This window comes from Urocitellus parryii, chromosome 14 (genome assembly GCF_045843805.1).
Source record: "Urocitellus parryii isolate mUroPar1 chromosome 14, mUroPar1.hap1, whole genome shotgun sequence".
In the NCBI taxonomy this organism is placed as follows: domain Eukaryota; kingdom Metazoa; phylum Chordata; class Mammalia; order Rodentia; family Sciuridae; genus Urocitellus; species Urocitellus parryii.
In genome coordinates this window covers 48,952,486-48,970,706 of record NC_135544.1, presented here as the reverse complement: position 1 = coordinate 48,970,706, position 18,221 = coordinate 48,952,486, and the positions used below count along the sequence as shown (strand labels likewise).

Below are 18,221 nucleotides of genomic sequence, written 5' to 3'. Positions count from 1 at the left end.
AAATAAAATAATAAAGATCTGTCAACAACTAAAAAAATATTTTTTAAAAAGAGTCATAACATAAAGCAACCAAAAAAATGTGATAATAAACTTAAGCAAGAAGTGAAAGACATATACATTGAAAATTATAAAACACTGATAAAGAAATTAAAGAATGCAGAAATTAATGGAAGAGAGCCCATATTATTAGTTAGTAGAATTAATATTATTGAAATATTCATATGACCCAAATTGATGTATGAAATCAATGTAGATGGAGGCATTCTTTATCAAAATAGAATAAAAATTCTTAAAATTCAGATGAAACCACCAAAGACCCTGACTACAGAGTACAGAGCAATTTTGAGTGAGAACAGAGCTGGGGATATCACATCCCCTGATTTCAAGATATATTTTTAAAAAGTTACAGTAATAAAAATAGAATAATCAGGCATGAAGACATAAAGCCAGACACACAGTCCAAAAGAACGGAACAGAGTTCCAGAATAAAACCACACACCTCTGGTTAGCTGATCTTTTTCTGGGTGTGGGGACTGGGGATCGAATCCAGGGTGGCTCTACCACTGAGCTCCAGCCCCACCATTTTTACTTTTATTTTGACTCAGGGTCTCACTAAGGTGCCCAGGCTGTCTTTGAACTTGTGATCCTCCTGCCTCAGCTCTCTGATTAGCTAAGATTACCAGTGTGCGCCCCTGTGCCTGGCTCAGTCAGCTAGTCTTTGATGTGGGTGCCAAGCATGCCCAGTGGGGAAGGGACACATGCTGGCAAAGATGCAGAACAACAGGATTTCTCATTTATTTTCTGGTGGGAATGCAAAATGGTATAGCCACTCTGGAAGACAGTTTGGCAGTTTCTCATAAAACTCAATATACTCTCAAAATGTGATCCAGCAGTCATACTCCTCGATGAGGTGAAAATTATGTCCATATAAAAATCTGTACAAAAATGTTTATGGAAGCTTTATTTGTAATTGCAAATTTGCAAGCTACTGAGATGTCCTCCTGCAGGGGATTGGAAAAACAAACAGTGGTGTATCTAGATGATAGACTATTATTAAGTGTTAAAAAAAATGAGCTAAACGTCATGAAAAGATGTGGAGGATTCTTTAATGCTCATGGCTGAATGGAAGAAGCCAATCCGAAAAGCCTACATACTGTGCGATTCCAATCATATGACGTTCTTGAAAAAGTAAAACGATGAAGTCAGCAAAAAGGTCAGTGTTTGCCAGGGGTTTATGTGTGGGTGTGGAAGGGTGTGATAATAGAGCGCAGGGGATTTTTAGCAAGTGAAACTATTCTGTATGGCACTGCAGTGGTGGGTACACAACCCTGATGCCTGCTAGGTACTTTTGTTAATAGCGTATCTGTGTTTGCTCATAAGCTGTAACAAATGTATCACACTAATGCAAGCTGCTGCTATGCTAATAACAGGAGAAACTGTGTAGTTGTGCGTGGGGGAAAGGGAGGATTGGAATCTCTTGTTACTTCTTGCTCAATTTCTCTGAGCCTAAAATTTCTCTCTTTTAAAAAAAAAGGAGTCTATTAATTTAAACAATGGCATCATCATATATAAACTGTTCTATAACTTTTAAAAATTTAGCAATATGTTGTAGACATTAAAAAAAATTAATAGTGGTTGGGAGAGGAAAGGTAGAGGCAGTAAGTTAAGTAGCACAGGAAGCCAGTTACAGTCAAGTCTGCAAAGTTTTAGTGCATTTCCCAGTCGGGGGCTCTTGCTGGAGCTCTCTCAGTGGGGGCAGGGGAAGAAGTGAAGGCCATGAGTGTAGACTACACTTTCTAGAAGTTTAGCCACAAAGGAAGAACAAGGACAGGGCAATGGGTATAGATGGACACAGGCCAGGCGATGGGAGGGGCTGGCACGTGTCTCCAAGCTCCAGAGAGTGAGTGGTGGAGAGGGAGAGGGGAGGTCCGGGCGGGAGGGAGGCGGGTGGAAACTCCCAGGTTCCTTGAACAGGTCCTCCTCTTCCTCTGAGGCACAAGGACGGAGAGGAGATGGGTGTGTGCGATAGTGTCTTGGAAGGCTCTGTCCATCTTTGATTCCTTGTGTAGCATCTGCCCTGCCGGCCAGGCTGAGAGTTCCCCGAGGCCAGGACTGAGTGTGACCTGAGAAGAATGGCGAAGGTTGTGACAGCTTCTGAAGGGTGTGAGAGGGTGACGAAGCCAAAGACACACGGCAAGCTGCGGGGAGGCTGTTCTGGGGCCACTCGTCCCCATCTTTACTGCAGTGTGGATTTTTCTCATGGCCGTACTGGTGGACGCCTGGTGAGTTCTCTGCTCCACTCCAGGAGGTGGCAGGGCAAGAGTGCGGAGGAGACACCTGTGAGGCTGTGCAGGTGACGGGCTTCATCTCCACGAGGTGGGGGGGGGGCTCAGGTAGCCCCAAGAGTGAGTGGCTGAGGAGAAGGACAGGCCAAGGTCCCTGAGGTCCAGAAGATGAAAACAAGGGGTGGGTGCATAAGTTGTGTTCCACACCAATTTAAAATTAAAACAGGATTATGATAGGAGGTAGGATAGAGAGGATACTGCTGCTGCAACAACTGGGTCCCCAAGATGTGTAATGACTCAAGGACAAAAGGAGTGCATTTGAGTCATGTAAAAGATCAAGGTGAGTATTCTTGAACAGCAGACAGTGTGGGCGCAGGTTCCCCGTCCATGCAGTTAACCCGTGACTCAGGTTCCCCTGCTTCTACGTCTTCAACACACGGCTCCTATGGTTGTCTGGGGGACGTTGTCTAGTCAGGTGGGAGACTCCAGAGGGGAAGACAGAGGCAGTTCTCTATGTCTCAGGCCTGGAGGAGACATGTTGATTAGCACGATCTCTGTCACATCTAGCTGCCGAGGAGGCTGGGAGTGTCCTGCGTGGTGTCCTGTGTGTTCAGTTGTGTTCTGGATGAAGAGTGTGGGTGTTGTGAACAGCTAGCAGCCTGTGCCCCACACAGAGGCACAAAGGATGGACTGATCTAGTTGCGTAGGACCTGAGAGTGCAGAAGTGACTTTCAGAGAGGGGACAATGCCCAGGGGGTGGGGCTTTTGTAAGTGTCTGGATTGACACTGTTGGAGGGCAGAGGGGGTGCGGAGAAGCCGGGCTTGTCTGACTCTCCCGTTGGCCGTCTCCACAGCTGTTCAGCGTATTGGAGTTCTTCCAGCCTTGTGCTGGTCGTCTGTAAAGTCTAACCATCCTCTCCACAGTGTTAAAGGAGATTCATGACAACGTTCTTGGTGAATAGTAACTGTACCATAAAAGTGATTTTTCTTTCTTCTACCTATTGAAGGACCTTCAAAGTCACAAGCAGAGGGAGAGCACTGTTAAAAAAGTTGGGTGAGGTCTGTGATTGGCTAGAGAAGACCTGCTCAAGGGCACCTGGAGGGAGGCAGGTGGAAGTATAGCATTCATGAAGAGTTTTGTAAATGACAGGTGGAGCTAGGTTCAGCCTCACTGAGGTAGACAACTGCTGTGGAGAACGAGCCAAGAGCCCATTCCCTTCTCCAGGGGCGGCTCCTACCTGCTCCCCATCCCTGGCACCACTTGGGAACAGACACCAGAGGTACCTACAGCTTCTGATTCTCCAAAAGAAGGTGGAGGTGTGGTGGCTTTTTCATAGAAAGTGTTCTGATTTTTAAATGTTGGATATTAATTAAAAATCAGATCACCACGTGGGTCCAATAAAATGTGTTTCAGGGCTGGTCTGGCCCATGGGCCACCAGTTTGAAACCTGCATATTATATACCAGAGAAGTTCCACTCCCAGGAAGGCCTTCAGATCTGTGCTGTCCATTATGACAACCAGAGCCACTAAAACTCCCATCCCTCAGTTTGATTGGCCATATTTCAGGTGTGCCATCGCCAGCTGGGGCTAGTGGCTACTCATGTCACACAGCAGAAGTCTAGGGCATTTCTCTCAGGGTAGAAAGTTCTGCAAAGCCCTGGAGGGGACATGAAAGAGAGGTACTGCATGTCAGAAGAGGTTTCCTTTCCTAGATACGGACAGGCCATTATGTTCTGTCTGTGTTGATTTATGAACTGTTGTCACGTGGACAGTCTCCTAAGCCAGGATGGAGGCCAGAGAGCGAGTCCTGTGGAGTTTCACATTATCTTGCATGAAAGTATGAGATGTTTCTCTGGCCAGTACCTCGGTGGATCACGGAGATTTAATAGTGTTGGAGAATCCCTCCGTTCCACTCTGACTTTACCCCCTGTGCTGAGTGTCCAGGGTGGGGACTCCTGCTGAGTGAGAGAGTGTTGATATCTTGACACTTTAGAGGCAGATCTCTGTGTCTTCCAGTAGGAGGGGCCTGGTCTGTTCCAGATCCTCCTTATGCACTAGATTGAGATTGAAGGAAGCTGACTATGCTGCAGAGATGGGCTGGGGATTCAGTCAGGCACATCAGACAATTCAGCTCTCCCTATGTCAACGGGGTGGGGGGCATTGGTGGTGGTTGATTGGGGTGAGGGATCTCTGAGGTACACAGGCCAGTGGTCCACCAGATACGGAGAACCCTGAGATGGGGCTCCAAGAGAAGGCCACTCGAAGAAGCACTGGTAGGTGGGCAGTGGTCAGAACTCCATGAGAGGTCCACCATTCCCTGGAAGGCCCTCCATTCTGGTGGAAGCCTACCTGTGTGTACAGATCCCAGTCCTTGAAAACAGGAACCAGGCATGACGGCACATGCCCGCAATCCCAGCAGCTCAGGAGGCTGAGGCAAGAGGATCATGAGTTCAGAGCCAGCCTCAGCAAAAGCGAGGTGCTAAGCAACTCAGTGAGACCCTGTCTCTAAGTGAAATACAAAATAGGGCTGGGGATGTGGCTCTGAGGTCCAGTGCCTCTGAGTTCAATTCCTGGTACCCCTCGCTCCCCCCAAAAAAAGAAAGAAAAAAAAGAAAACAGACAAGATGAGGGGTATGCATTCTGTTCTCCAGAGGGGAACCAGCAGGGGCCAGGCAGGGGCCAGGCAGGGGCCAGGCAGGGCCCAAGGCTTAGAGAGAGATGTGGGAGTGAGCCGGTTCTGGTGGGTGGCACTTGGGAGGGTCTGGGACCAGATCAAAGTCATAGGAGTCCCATCCCCCAAAGGGTCCCTGCAGAAGAAAGAGGGGCTGGTAGCTTGGAGGAGGAGAGCCCAGATGCTTGCTATCAAATGCCAAGTTCCTTCCCAGAGTGGGGAAAAAACTATCTAATCCAAAACCTTGGACTCCAGGGCCTCATGACACCTGTGTCCTCCTTGAGTTTTTCTGAAAACTGTAGTGCCCCTGATTCTAGGACTGGAGGGCAGGTAAGGACATCAGCCAGGTCCTCCAGGCAAACCTTCATCAACTGGGCAGGATGGGAAGGGGACGAGACAGAAAATAGACAGGAAGCTTCCCAGGGACCTTCTAGAAACTAACTGAAGGATGGGGCCTGAAACAGAGCCTGGTCGTGCATTTTGTGCCTTGGAAGATCATTTTGGACTCAGGTCTCACATGGCTGTATTTTACAACTGGGACTTTCACCCAAGGTCTTTATTCATATACTCATCTACTTATCTTTTACCTACTCTTCCACCCATCCACCCATCCTCTCACCCATCCACGGTCTGTCCGTCCATCCATCCATCCCTCCATCCATCCATCCATCCATCCATCCATCCATCCACCCATCCATCCCTCCATCCATCCCTCCATCCATCCCTCCATCCATCCATCCCTCCCTCCCTCCCTCCCTCCCTCCCTCCATCCCTCCATCCATCCATCCCTCCATCCCTCCATCCCTCCACCCCTCCCTCCCCATCCTCTCAGGATCCATGTGGCTATTGTATGAAGAAAGAAAGCACAGTTTCTGTCCTCGAGAAGCTTATTGTTGCGGGGTATGTTGGTGCACCTCCCAGCAACTTAGGAGGCTGAGGCAGGAGGATCATAAGTTCAAGGCCAGCCGCAGCAACTTAGCAAGGCCTAAATAACTTAGCAAGACCTTACTCAAAATGAAAAAAGTAAACTGGGGATGTAGTGCCCCTGGGTTCAATCTCAAGTACCATAAGTAAAAGGAGAACCCCACTGTCCAGAAGACAACGTATAAAGAAATAGTGCGGGGAACCGTACCAGGCACTCTGCTCGGAGTCCGGACAGGGTCCAGTGGGCGACAGGAGTAGCCAGCTCTGTGTGGGGTTCAGGAATGGCTGCACAGAGGAGGGGTGAGGGCATGGATATACTCACAGAGGTAGGCCTGGGCAGAGGGGGGCCTGGGCAGAGGCTACAGATAGCCCGACACATTTCAGGCATGTGAAGATGACAGCTCCAGCCAGGCAATGGCCGGGGACGAGAGGAGCAGAGAGCAGGACATCGCCTCCCACCCAGTCTCTCTAGAACTAGGGTCACTTTCTTCCTGTTGGTGCCCCCTCTCTTTCAAGTGTTGTTTTTCCTGATCTAATTCATTTCTAATTTCCTGAAGGAGCAGAGGGGACTCCTTAGACTTCTCCATCCATCAGAGGCCACACGAGTTCACCGTTGGGGCAGGGGCTTGTGGAATTTGGTCTGAAGGCCCACAGTGAGACTGACAGTCGGCTCCTAGAACTAGTTGTCTGTCTCTTCCGGGATTTCCTTATCTGTTGGTGTCCTAGTGAGGGTCCTCTTAGGCTTCTGGAAAGATTCTGGGTGTGTTCTGAAGTTGGAGGGACACCCATATCTGGGTTGCTGACCATCTACGGTCAGAGAACCCTGGTCAGGTCTTGGGTAGAGAAGCAGAGCTGGTGCAGATGTGTGTGCTCAGCAACTTGTACCCTCCACCTGTGCTTTTGACCCATCCATCTATCCACTTATTCATCCTTCTTGTGCAAATGCCTTGAATCAAAGTGCTTTGAACACCCCTGCCCCATCCCATTCCCCTCTGCTCACATGGTAAACTCCCACTACTTGAAAATAGGTAGTGATGGGTGTGAGCGGGGGTGGGGGAAGAAGACCAACTTGTTTAAGGGAAAATTCAGAATTTTGTGAAGTCTTTACAGTATTCAAATGGACTGCTTCAAGAATTCACTAAGGTAGCTGGGTGTGGTTGTGCATGCTTGTAATCCCAGCAGCTCAGGAGGCTGAGGCAGGAGGATCATGAGTGCAGAGCCAGCCTCTGCAATTGAGTGAGGCCCTGAGCAACTCAAGTGAGACCCTGTCTCTAGATAAAATACAAAAATGGGCTGAGGATGTGGCTCAGTGGTTAAGCGTGCCTGAGTTCAATACCAGTACCCCCCCCACACACCAAAAAGAAAGAAAGAAAGAAAAGAATTCACTAATCTAATAACTCATCCCAAAGAAGCCTCTTGGGAATTGACTGTATAAAAGTGCAATCGCCATAGAGTACTTTGGGGCAAGTGTGTAGTTCTTGGTACTTGTTCAAGGCTGACCTTTTAAGAGACTTAAACTGAAACATTTACAATTTCTCAGTACATAGCTTTCCTCCCCCGGTGTAGAGTTGATGCAGACTCTGACTCAAGGAGGATAACTGATGAGGATATTGTATATCCTGGGCTGGGTGGAGCTCAGACCTGAGATGTGGGCTTGGAAAGAGGGACCAGGTGCAGTCCCCACCCCCAGACCCCAGGTGGAGTTGACCCTGGTGACTGTTAGGCCAGGATGGGGAAGGACTGACTCTGGAGGCTTTGCCAAGGGCAGTGGGTAGCTTGGCCTCAGCCCCTATTCAGTGATGCAAATTCTTGACATCTGGATTGGATCGCAGGCGCATGGTGGGGTGGCGTGGCAGGTAGAAGGTGATGGTGTGGTCACCGAGGCTGGAGGCACCAGGAGGACATGGAGGTGGTGTTCTTAGAAATGTCCGCCCATCCCTTTGTTCATTCAAATTTCTGTTTAATGAGTGCAGAGGCCCTTTGCAAGGTGGGGTGGAGAATGAGGCAGCTTAGGGGATTTGCTGTTGAGAGGTAGAGACAGATTGAGAAATACTCAAGTAAACAAGTCCACAAAAACAGTTCCACACTGTGATCACTGCTACTAAGGAGCCGAGGCCAAGCTGGGAAATAGTGACTACGTGGGCTGGCTCCAGACCAGTGGCCAGGGAGGGTCTCCTGCGAGCAGGGATGGAGGGGCCAGGAGAGGCTGGCTATGCCATCAATGGGGGAAGAGCGACAGCAAGAACAGAGGGCCACATGAGGAACTGGAGCCCAGGGCACCCTGGAGTGAGGGGGCACAAGGGGGCAGAGGAGGAAGGGGACTTGCTAAACCATTTGCATTTTCTTATGCAAGCAGCCTGCCTTGTCTGAAATTCCACCAACCAGGTCTTCTCTTTTAGCCGTCGGCTGGCACACTTGCCTTGGTGTTCATCTGTCTTGTTTCCCAGGAGGAGGGCCGGGTCATAGAGTGAATCTGAGTTGTACAGGTAATGAGGCAAGGTTCGGGGCCAGGGGAAGGGCCTGAGGAGGGGAAAGGCCTGAAGGCAGATGGCACTTCACTGTGCTCTGCTCACCTCTTGCTCAAGGCAGGCTCTTGTTCCTACTAATTCTTATTAGTCAAGTTCTTGAGCATTGAGAGAACTAGCCCTGTGAGCTTCATCACCTGCATTAGAATCCCACCCTCCTGTGGGAAGCTGAGCCTGGAACAAGAGGCGTCTTTGTGCTTTACTTTCCCATCTGTAAGGTAAGGACACAAAGACTTACCTAGGAGGATTTGGGGAAGATTAAGGATGACATCCTTGTTTGTTTGCTTATTTATTTATTTATGGCAGTGATGGGGACCCAACCCAGGGCTTCACCCATGCCAGGCAAGCACTGTACCACTGAGCTACACCCCTAGGCCCTGAAGGTGTATCAGAAGCACTGTGTGCTCTGTCCAGATCACAGTAGGTGCTCCGTGGATGTCAGCTCCCTCCTTACTGACTACAGAGCAATGTTTTAGGACATTGGACTATAATTGAAAGGTGGCACATTGAATGATAGTGATAACATTTATTATTCTTTCAAGAGCAGGATCTGGCTGCATTTTGGGGAGTGGGGGAAGTTCTGGACAGGGAGTAAAATCTTCATTCTTGTATGTGGTTTTGGAGCTTCCTTCTTTAGCAATGGAGGGTGGGGCAGGCTGTGTTTTGGTGCCCAGAGACAGACTAGTTAAAACCTCCCTGGCCTTATGCAGGAGGCACTGGTCTGGAGAGATGAGCTGGGGCCATCCAATTCTGATGAACAGGCAGGTCTGGGAACACTGAAACAAGTGACCTCTGAGGACCTCTCCAGGCCACAGTCCACTTCTGGACCAGGAAGGGGTGGACCACATGCACACTCCTCATTGACCACCAGAGGGCAGACCTGAGGCAGGATGACCAGAGCAAGGTGCCTGTGTCTCCAGCTGGAACAGAGACCTCAGGCAAAATCTGTAGTCAGAGGATGGGGTGCAGGGTGTCTAATACTAGGGTCCTTGGGAAGGCATCTGTGCTACCTAGAGAGGAGGAAGCTCTAGTCTCCCAGCTGTTGTGACCTGTACCTGTCTTCTGTGCTCTGATGCATAGCAGGTTTGGACAGATGAGCCTCTGGTCTTCATGCTGTGGGGATGTCTGCAGGATGTTTCAGAGTCCCAACAGAAGTGGCTTATAGCCTGTCTAGTTCTAGCAAAAGCAGCGTCTGGCTCAGAGGGCTGCACTGCTGACCCCTGTTACCCCCAATCACAACTGAAGAAGGCAGTGGGCAGTGCCAACCCCTCAGCTGTGCCTCTGCAGCCTGTGCCCCTTCAGGGTTACACACACTCAGGAAGCAGTTGCTGTTGCCTGATTCCATCTGCAGCAAAGATGTGTCCTAGTCAATGCCCTTTGTTTTTGGCAGAGAAGGATTCCGGAACCTTCTCTTACACTGCATTCATTTTAACCTTCTCTGCAGTCTGCATTGGAGACCGCAGTCCTCGGTGTCCGACTGCAGCAGTGTGGGGATTTGTGGCTTTCTCTTCTCTGCCACATCGAGGCTCATTCTTCCTGTCAGCATTTTATGTTTCAGAGTTGCCCCACGCTGTAACTTTCTGAGCACTGCACTTCCACAGAGCTCCAGCCGTGCCCAGAAGCAGAAATGGTTACTCCAGCCTCTCAAAGGGGGAAGATGAAACCGAGGACTGTGGTGGGCTAGGCCAGGACAGGACTCACGCAGGGCAGACGGCGAGGAACTGAAAGCAGCCAGTTACTGCAGAGCATCAGGGTGCCAGTCTGCAGCCCCCCCCCACCACCATTTCCCAGCAGGCTGTAAGATGAGAACATCTTAAAGGTCTGCATCGGTGTCACTCCTCCTCCATCTACCCACGCATCCAGTCCTATTTAAGCCCCTAGTTTTGCTGGTTCCAGAATAAGAGTAAGAGATGAGAAAGACTCATGAAAGAGTAATCTGTGAGCTCAGGCTTCAGAGGAAGGAAAGGGATGCTCCCCTAGGTATTGTGCAGCTGTGCACTGCACCATGTAGGTGGCATTATAGGACAAGTGGTCTAACATAGGCTTGTACAAAGATTAATGAGAGAGGGGATAAAAGAACACATTTTTTGAGAAAAAAAGTTTCTAGAGATGACCTCTGTCATTCAGTGGTTCATTTCAGGATGGGCTGCTCTACCTCTGGGTCAGCCGGCTTGGTGGCATACAGCAGTTCTATTACTTAAAACGGGGGCAACTATGCCGGCACTAGAGTAATGAGCTTTGCTGTTGCACGGTTCTCTTGCAGTTTCAGGGACTTGAACAAGAAGAGCTGAGCTGCAGTAAGACCCAGCAAAGTGACCTTGCCAAAAGAAAGGGCTGAGTTGGGGAATTTTTGACACCCAAACTCACCATGGTGGTGATGTGGAAGAACCTTTTGTCCTTGTCAAAGACAACACTTACTGATGCACCAAACGTTGAGGACAACCCCTGTGGACTGGGCGGTGTGCTAGTAACCGGGAGACTAGGAATGTGAGGAGTCTAGGAGTCACCATCTCATAGAAGAAATGCACAGCCTCTGTACATGCAAAATGTGTCACAGTCAAGGTGAACAGAGGAGGTGCGCTCCAGGCTTTAGGGGGCTGGATGGAAAAAGACTCCACTGTCAGGTGGCATTTAAGTTCAGTGTGAGAGAAGTGTCCCTGAAAAGGGGAAGGGAAGAAGGAGAACAGCCCGGGGAGAGATCTGCTCTGATACTATGTCCGCATGCACCCGCCGACAGATTGGAGGTGCTTGTCCAAGGACTGGACATGAGGCTGTAGAGGAGGTGAAGTCAGATTCTGACCCTTGGTTGACTCCCCCCCTGTCCACAGACCCCCTTGAGTAGGGTTTTCCTTCCTCCAGACCCCCAGATTGCCTGGGGGGTTCCATCTAATTGTCCCACTCTTTTTCAACTCCTTGCCCTTTCCTGATGCTGGTGAAGTATGGGGAGGCAGGGGGTTGGGAAGGGGTTGCAAAATGCAAAACAGGCAGCCTTCACGGCTGTTTCCTGTTTGGTGTGTATTTCATATTTATAAATGGAGGTCAGGTTCAAATATTAGGTTCCCAGATTAGGTTCCAGCTTCACTGGAAAATTTCAGTATTTTTCCAAAGAGAGATTTTTTTAAAAAAAGTAGTTTATATTAACAAATCTATTAATGTAGAATGGGTGGACAATTCTCCCCCAACCCCCTTTTACTTTTTTGCATGGCACTGAGCAGTAAGTACGGTAAGAAATTCAGATTACTGTCAGTTATCCTCCTTGGTCGATTAAAACTATTCCTTGGGTACTTTCTATGTGCCAAATACTCTCTTAGGTTCCAGCCAGAGCAGACAAATCCATTTAAATGTTACATTTCTGGATATTTATGGTAAGAAATGTCAATTACCATTGACTGGAAACCTTATGTCAATGGCTATAGAGATAAGATTGACACAAATAAGTCTGACAAAAGCTCACGGGAAACCAGTAAATAACAAGACATATTTAAACCCATTAAGATCAAACCAGGAGCAAGGAAGTATAACAAGAATATTAAAAAGCAATATAATTAGAGCCATTTTGTTTCAAATTAATTTGAATATCATCATTTACTTGTTTACCATGCGGTTATTTTTTCTTGGGTTTTAATAAGACCCTACTCTATGCACCCCAACTCCAAGCTGGAACCTACTGGTGGGATTCCTTGGTAGGAAGGCATATTTTATATCTTCAGAGACAAGTCCCTTATTTGAGTCCAATATTCGAGGACATCAGTCCACTTTGCTCCTGCATATCAGGTAGTTGGAGGGGGAAGTGCATCTATTGAACTTTAATGAATTTCCACAGTCCCCTTCTGGGACTTTTGAGGGGAAAGAAATGGTGAATTTTACATCTCTAAGTCTGGGAAGATCGACAGGTGCAGACGCTGGGACACAGGGCCCTCACTAGCCCTAGGATTAGCCTGAATTTATCCAGCTAATCTTTCCTAAGCAAGTGTGAGCCAATTAAATAGACTGAGTGCTGCTTGCTGGCCTAGATTATGTAGGAATCGCATGTATTGTGATCTCAAGCAAGAGAAGCCCCACAGTCCAGATGTTTGTCATTGTACCCGCCTGGGGAACCTTCCAAAGGTGGCCTGGTTAGACTGCCTGGGACTCACTGGGCCAGCCCTTTTCTTCCGCAAGGATTCTGAAGGTAGAGCATCACAGCAAAGCCAAGGGCTCCCAGGCCGGTTCAGTCGCTAGGGTCACGGAGAGACCTTGAAAGCCGGTTAAGAGTGACTCGACTCTGATTGGGGATTCAGGGTCTTTAACTCTTGAGATTAGAGGTTTTCTCAACGACCATTTCCCATTCCTTTGGGATTTAAGCTCTGTTTTTTGTCCCTCTGGCTTCTTTACAGCTCATTTCGCTTTCTGCCTCAAGATGCAGTGTGGGGCGCCAGCTAAGAGCGCCGCGAGGCCTTAGGGCTCCGCGGACGCTGGAATCCCAACAGCTTTTCCTCCACGGATCTGTAGGCACCAGCGAACGCCCCCTGGCCCAACTTCCCCAGGGGCTCCGGGTGGGCGTGGCCATTAAAAAGGGGACACAGGGGCCTACACAGGGCCATTTACGCTTTCACAGATTGTGGCCTGTTGGCACAAAAGGCTCTTTCGGGGTGGGGCTTCCCGTGCCCCGCGGACCGCGGCCTTCCCGGATGCCGCGCGCTTGCTCGGGGCTTTCTTTGCAGCTCCAGGCAACAGATGTTGGCAGCCCGCGCCGCCGCAGGCCAGATTCCGTCTTTGCAGGCTCACCTCCCGCCCGCGCCACAACGCACCCCGGAGCGCGACCGGCCCTGTGGCCCGGGCCGCAGCAGCCCGCATCCAGCGTCCATTCCGGGGCTGGAGGCGGCGGGCGTGGCCGGTGGCGAGCCTGTCGCCGGCTTCCTTTCCCCGCACTCGCCGCCGCCTCAATTCCCCAGCCGGCTGCAGGGCGGAGGCTGAGCAAGTCTTGCTCCAGGCTGGGCGGGGGAGGCCCGGCGCCCCTCCCGGGCCGCGCGGCGCCGGCCGGCGGTGCAGTCGCGCGCTCGCCGCCAGCGAAGCCATTGGCTCGGCGCAGTCACCCCACGCGGGCTGCAGCGGCGGCCTCCGCGGATTGGCGCGCGGGCGGGCGTGTGCGTGCCGCCCGGGCTGCACCGAAGCCCCTCCGTCCTGGGGTTGTGCCCCCTCCCCCTGTTCGAAACGACCACCCCTCCATTGTCCCTGCGTTGCAGATGCTGCATCTGGGGCTGCTGCCAGCCCCAGTCCCGGATGCCCAGGCCCAAAGAAAGGGAGCCAAAGGCGCGTTCCCTGCTCGGGCGCACGCACCGACCGCCGCCCTCAACCGCACACTGCAGCATTTCGCGCTCAGGCGCCGCGCCCCTCCCAGCTTTCCCTCATTTACATATCCCACGGTTGTGGCCAATCAGTGCTCGCCTCTCTCGAAGCGGATGGCTTTTGCCTGAGAGGAAAGGGAGTGGCTGGCGGCGCATGCGCCGCGGTGGCTGACTTGAACCGAGGCTTTTATTGCTGTAGTTTATTTCCACCCCCTTCCCTCCTGTTCTCTCTCTCCCTCTCTCTTTCTTTTTTTCCGCCCTAGCTGGGGCTGTGTTGGAGGAGAGGAAGAAAGAGCAACAGAGGATTGTATTTGTCCCTTACGTTCCTGAAATTGCTACCAGCAAGACCAGCTAAACGGTTGTACCTTCTTCAATTCTGCAAAAAGTACCAAGTCCCCTTCCCAGCAATTTTTGCTTTAAAGCTGCCCTTTTGAAATTATTTTTTTCCAGGAGAGAGATGTCTTATCAGGGGAAGAAAAATATTCCACGCATCACGGTGAGTTGGGTACTTGGGAAATGTGCTTTCGGCTAGCAACCTTTTGTGGCACTGAACATCTAAGGAATTTTTAAAAGAGGGAGATGGAGAGGGACCCAACTTTTTTAAAAAAAATTTTCAGTTGCTAATGAAGGCGATAGTGGAGTGGTGGTGGTGGGAGATGGAATAATAAAGAATTATAAGGCACGTAGTTTGCAAGGCATTCAATTAGGAGCGTGAGTACATGGAGATAGCTTTAGGTAGCGCGCCAGATCCGCTGTATCCTTTTATTGTCAGCCCGAGATGCTGCAGTGCTGGCCTGCGGGGTGTAAGCAAATGGATGCCAGATTGAATATGCATGGTTGAAGCTCGATATTGTTCTCCGGGCTGCGTGCTGCGAGGCTGGACTCAGGAGCTGCGATGGGGAGCTGGGGAAATGGATCCTCCCTCCCGGTGTCTTCCGCCCCCCCATAAAGGGCTTTCTGGATCCTTCCTCCGGCTCCTTGGAAGAAGGGATGGGTTTCAGCCCGAAGGCGTAATGACAGCAGAGGGATGCTGAAAAGGGCAGGGTGTAGCGGAATGATGGGGAAACGGGAAGGGAAATCTGGCACCGTGATGAGCAGGAGAGGAGGGCGGGGGCCTGGGCCAAGGCTTTTTGTTGACTGGGGACAGGTTTTGGGTAGTTCTCTTGTTTTTTTTTTTTCACCCTCTGGTTTGAGGCTGGGGCCCTGGCAGGGCTCAGGGCTCGCTTTCCTGCGTCTTTTCTGCTTCTTCCGCCACCAGGGAGGCGTCCGTGTTGGCGCATACAAAGCGGGCTGGGAGGGTGGGCGCTGGGGACAGCGGCGAGCCGGGCTCAGAGAGGTAATGGCGCTGCGCGACGCGCCGAGCAGATGGCCCGGCCGGCCCCAGGCAGACAAAGATCACAGCGGCCCGAGGTGTGGGCGCTGTTCTGGGGCCTGGAATTGTTGGTTTGTACATCACCGGAAAACCTCCGTGCCTTGAATTCGCGATGCTTCAGGGATGAGCACCGGTTCTTGATCCCACTCTCTCTCCATCTTTTCCTGGAAAAATCTCCCCAGTCCTGATGTCTGCATCCTGGAATGAAATCCCAGGGAGGGGGAAAGCCAGGGAAATTCATTGTTATATAATGCTGTGCAATCGCAGTTGGCCAGCTGATTCCCGGGTAGAACCCAAGGCCAACGCAGACACCAAAGAATCAAACAGCCGAAAGGTGCTATAGGGCTGGATTTGGTGTGTGTTTCGCCCTGGTTGTCCCTGTGGCCCCGGGCACCCCTGCTTCCTCTCCATGCACAAGGACACACCCATCCGCAGGAGAGAAGTGGGAACAAATGCGCAGGGGAGGGATCCTGCGCTTGAGATTTTCTATGATGCGCTGGGTTGTTCAGCAAGGTGAGTTGAAGGCAAAGACCCCAGATCCCAGAGGATAGCGCATGGAGCACCCAACGGTCTATGTTCCTGCTGGAGGAAGGAGTCTGGGGAGCTAGGGAGTGGGGGTGGGGAGCAGATTTACAGCAAGCCCCTGATAATTTGTTGTCTTCTTGAACAAATGAGGCAGTTTCGTTTCTCATTGACGTGGTGGGGAGGAAAAAAATATAGACAAACAATCAAGACCGATTTTTAAAAGTGCGCCCCCTCCACCCTTGAAAAATTCTGGTTGCATTATCCTAGGACCCATAGCATGTTTTTCCTCCCTCCATCACCATGGCCAGTCTCTTATGTAAGAAGCCTTCTAGAAGGTACTGGAGTGAACAGGGCTGTGATATTTCGCTTTTTTCTTGACATGATGTTGGCTGGGGGATTCATGGTAATGGCAGGAACAGGTAGGTCAGTGGCTAAGGGGCAGGTGGTGAAGGGCAGGGTTTCTCCTGGTCTCCCAAGCAATGGAAGCTCTAGATCTGGGAGAGGAGGGATTATTATAGGCTCAACATCTCCCAGCCTCAGTTTCCCTGTCAAATGAGAATAGAATCTTGTTCCATCATGTTCTGAGGCTGCAACAGCCTGATGTACCTGACAGGATTTTGTAGAGGTATTGACATTGATCATGATCAGTTTTAGGAATTGTCCACTGTTTCCATTTGACTTCCCAGTATCTATGTCAAGATGAAAAAGCCCCTGCAATGTTCAAAATGAAAATCATTTTGATTTTTAGTATGTCAGAGAAACAAATATGTGGAATGACATGTAAATTTTTTTTCTCTTTAGTAGCTTATAGATATATAAAAGATTTTCTGTAATTTCTTTTTCTTGGTAGCTGATAAATGTAGATGGCACTTGCTGTGAGTATTGTTTTTAGCTTAGTTTGGGTTAACACTTGGCAAGATGAATGCTGTCATTTGAGATGTGTTGCTTATTAAAGGGGTAATATATGGCTCAGCTTGTAAAGCTTGAATCCGGATTGAAATAAAATAGGTGCTTATTCACTGAATACACCACCTTCACATTCCATTTCTTCAACAGGATTTGGGATAGCCATGAGGCATAATGTGGCATTTTTGATACATTCCTGGCCTTCCCATGCCACACAGCCTTTATTTTTTTGCACAAATATCACCAGTTAAAATATAAGTGCATTAGGAATCTATTGTGATGTTAGATTTTAAAATTTTCCATCTCATCTACTGTATCATAAAACTTTGCCATTTTCTTAACTACATAGTGAAAATGGTGTAATTTCCATAGTCCCTTCCCTCCCTGCTATGCTTGCTGTGATTTGCCTCAAAAAATAAATGTAAATATAGAAGGACATTCTGAATTGAAATCTTGTTGTGGCTGGACCAAATGTGTTTGTATAGGGTATCCCCTGACAACAGACTTTTGGTCACACTCTTCCCTGACACAGACCTTGCCAAGACTTTCCTACATGTGGGTGTGTTCCCCCCCCCCTTTTTTTTTTTTAAATGAGGTTTAGCCAAAAGTCATTCAAAAAGTATTGTCTTCTTTATTTGGAATGTTTTCACTGCTCTTTAATCCCGCCCCCCCCCATTTTCTTTTACTTTCAGGTTTAAGGTCTAATTGAAAGAGATGGTTGATTTTTGTAGAATAAGCTTTGCCAGTATGTTCTGCCTCATTGGATGATAAATTGTTTGCTCAGTACAGGTTCCCCTTTGTCACCAGAGCTTTCAAAAACTGGCTCATTGGAACATCATTTCTGAATAGTACAAATGTGTCCTGCAGTCATTTAACTTAGCACCTGTGTTCCTCAAAGGTCGCTTATGTGTTGTGACTTTACTACCTTTTTGTTTCAGAGTGATCGTCTTCTGATCAAAGGAGGTAAAATTGTTAATGATGATCAGTCGTTCTATGCAGACATATACATGGAAGATGGGTTGATCAAGTAAGTGTAACTCATTATTATGTATATAGTATTTATATACCTCCCATTGATCCCAAGCTTTGGTACCCCTTCACACATGAAGTGTTAAATTTAGTGACTCAAAGAGTGACCAACTTAGTATCTGTTTTAAGTTCCATTTTGATTGGTGGTAATTAATGAATTTGAGAATTCATATTTGCAGATTTCAAAGTTTCGGCCCCCCGCCCCCACCATTATGCCTTTGGTAATGCCCTATTTTTTAATGGAGGTGACAAAATATCTTCTGTTGTCAGCTCAGATACTTGCTTTAGGGTATGTTGATGGTGTGAAAGGTTTCCTAGAATTTAGTTGCTTGGAATGGACAATCAAAGGGCACAGATGCCAAGTACAGCCTCTCATCAGGATAACCACATCTGCTCCCTCAATCAGGAATCCAAGTTAGAGGCGCTACAGAAGGATACCAAGTTAATTACCAAGTGCCACAGACAAATTACTCCCTAATCCTGGGGGGAGTTTTAGTTTTTATTCTCTTAAGTGGAAACTGTCACAAATAAGGCTGCCCTTTGTATATTGTGTATTATGTCATGCAGGAGAACAACAGAATGGTTGTGAGTCTGGGTGTTTCTGGACTCTGGCGGGTTAAATGAGCAGAGTGCATACCAGTGTCCTCATGCCCTTC

General features: G+C 49.2%; 1 protein-coding gene across 1 annotated transcript in view; it reads left to right on the top strand.

The window, feature by feature from the left end:
- The first annotated feature begins 13,927 nt into the window (after window positions 1–13,927).
- Window positions 13,928–18,221, top strand: part of LOC113198750 (dihydropyrimidinase-related protein 2) — a 60,776-nt gene continuing 56,482 nt past the window's right edge. Inside the window, exons 1-2 of the mRNA XM_077792523.1 lie at window positions 13,928–14,229; window positions 17,475–17,563. Of these exons, the coding sequence (XP_077648649.1) occupies window positions 14,191–14,229; window positions 17,475–17,563 (128 nt within the window). The 5' untranslated portion in view covers window positions 13,928–14,190. The remainder of the gene's footprint in view (window positions 14,230–17,474; window positions 17,564–18,221) is intronic.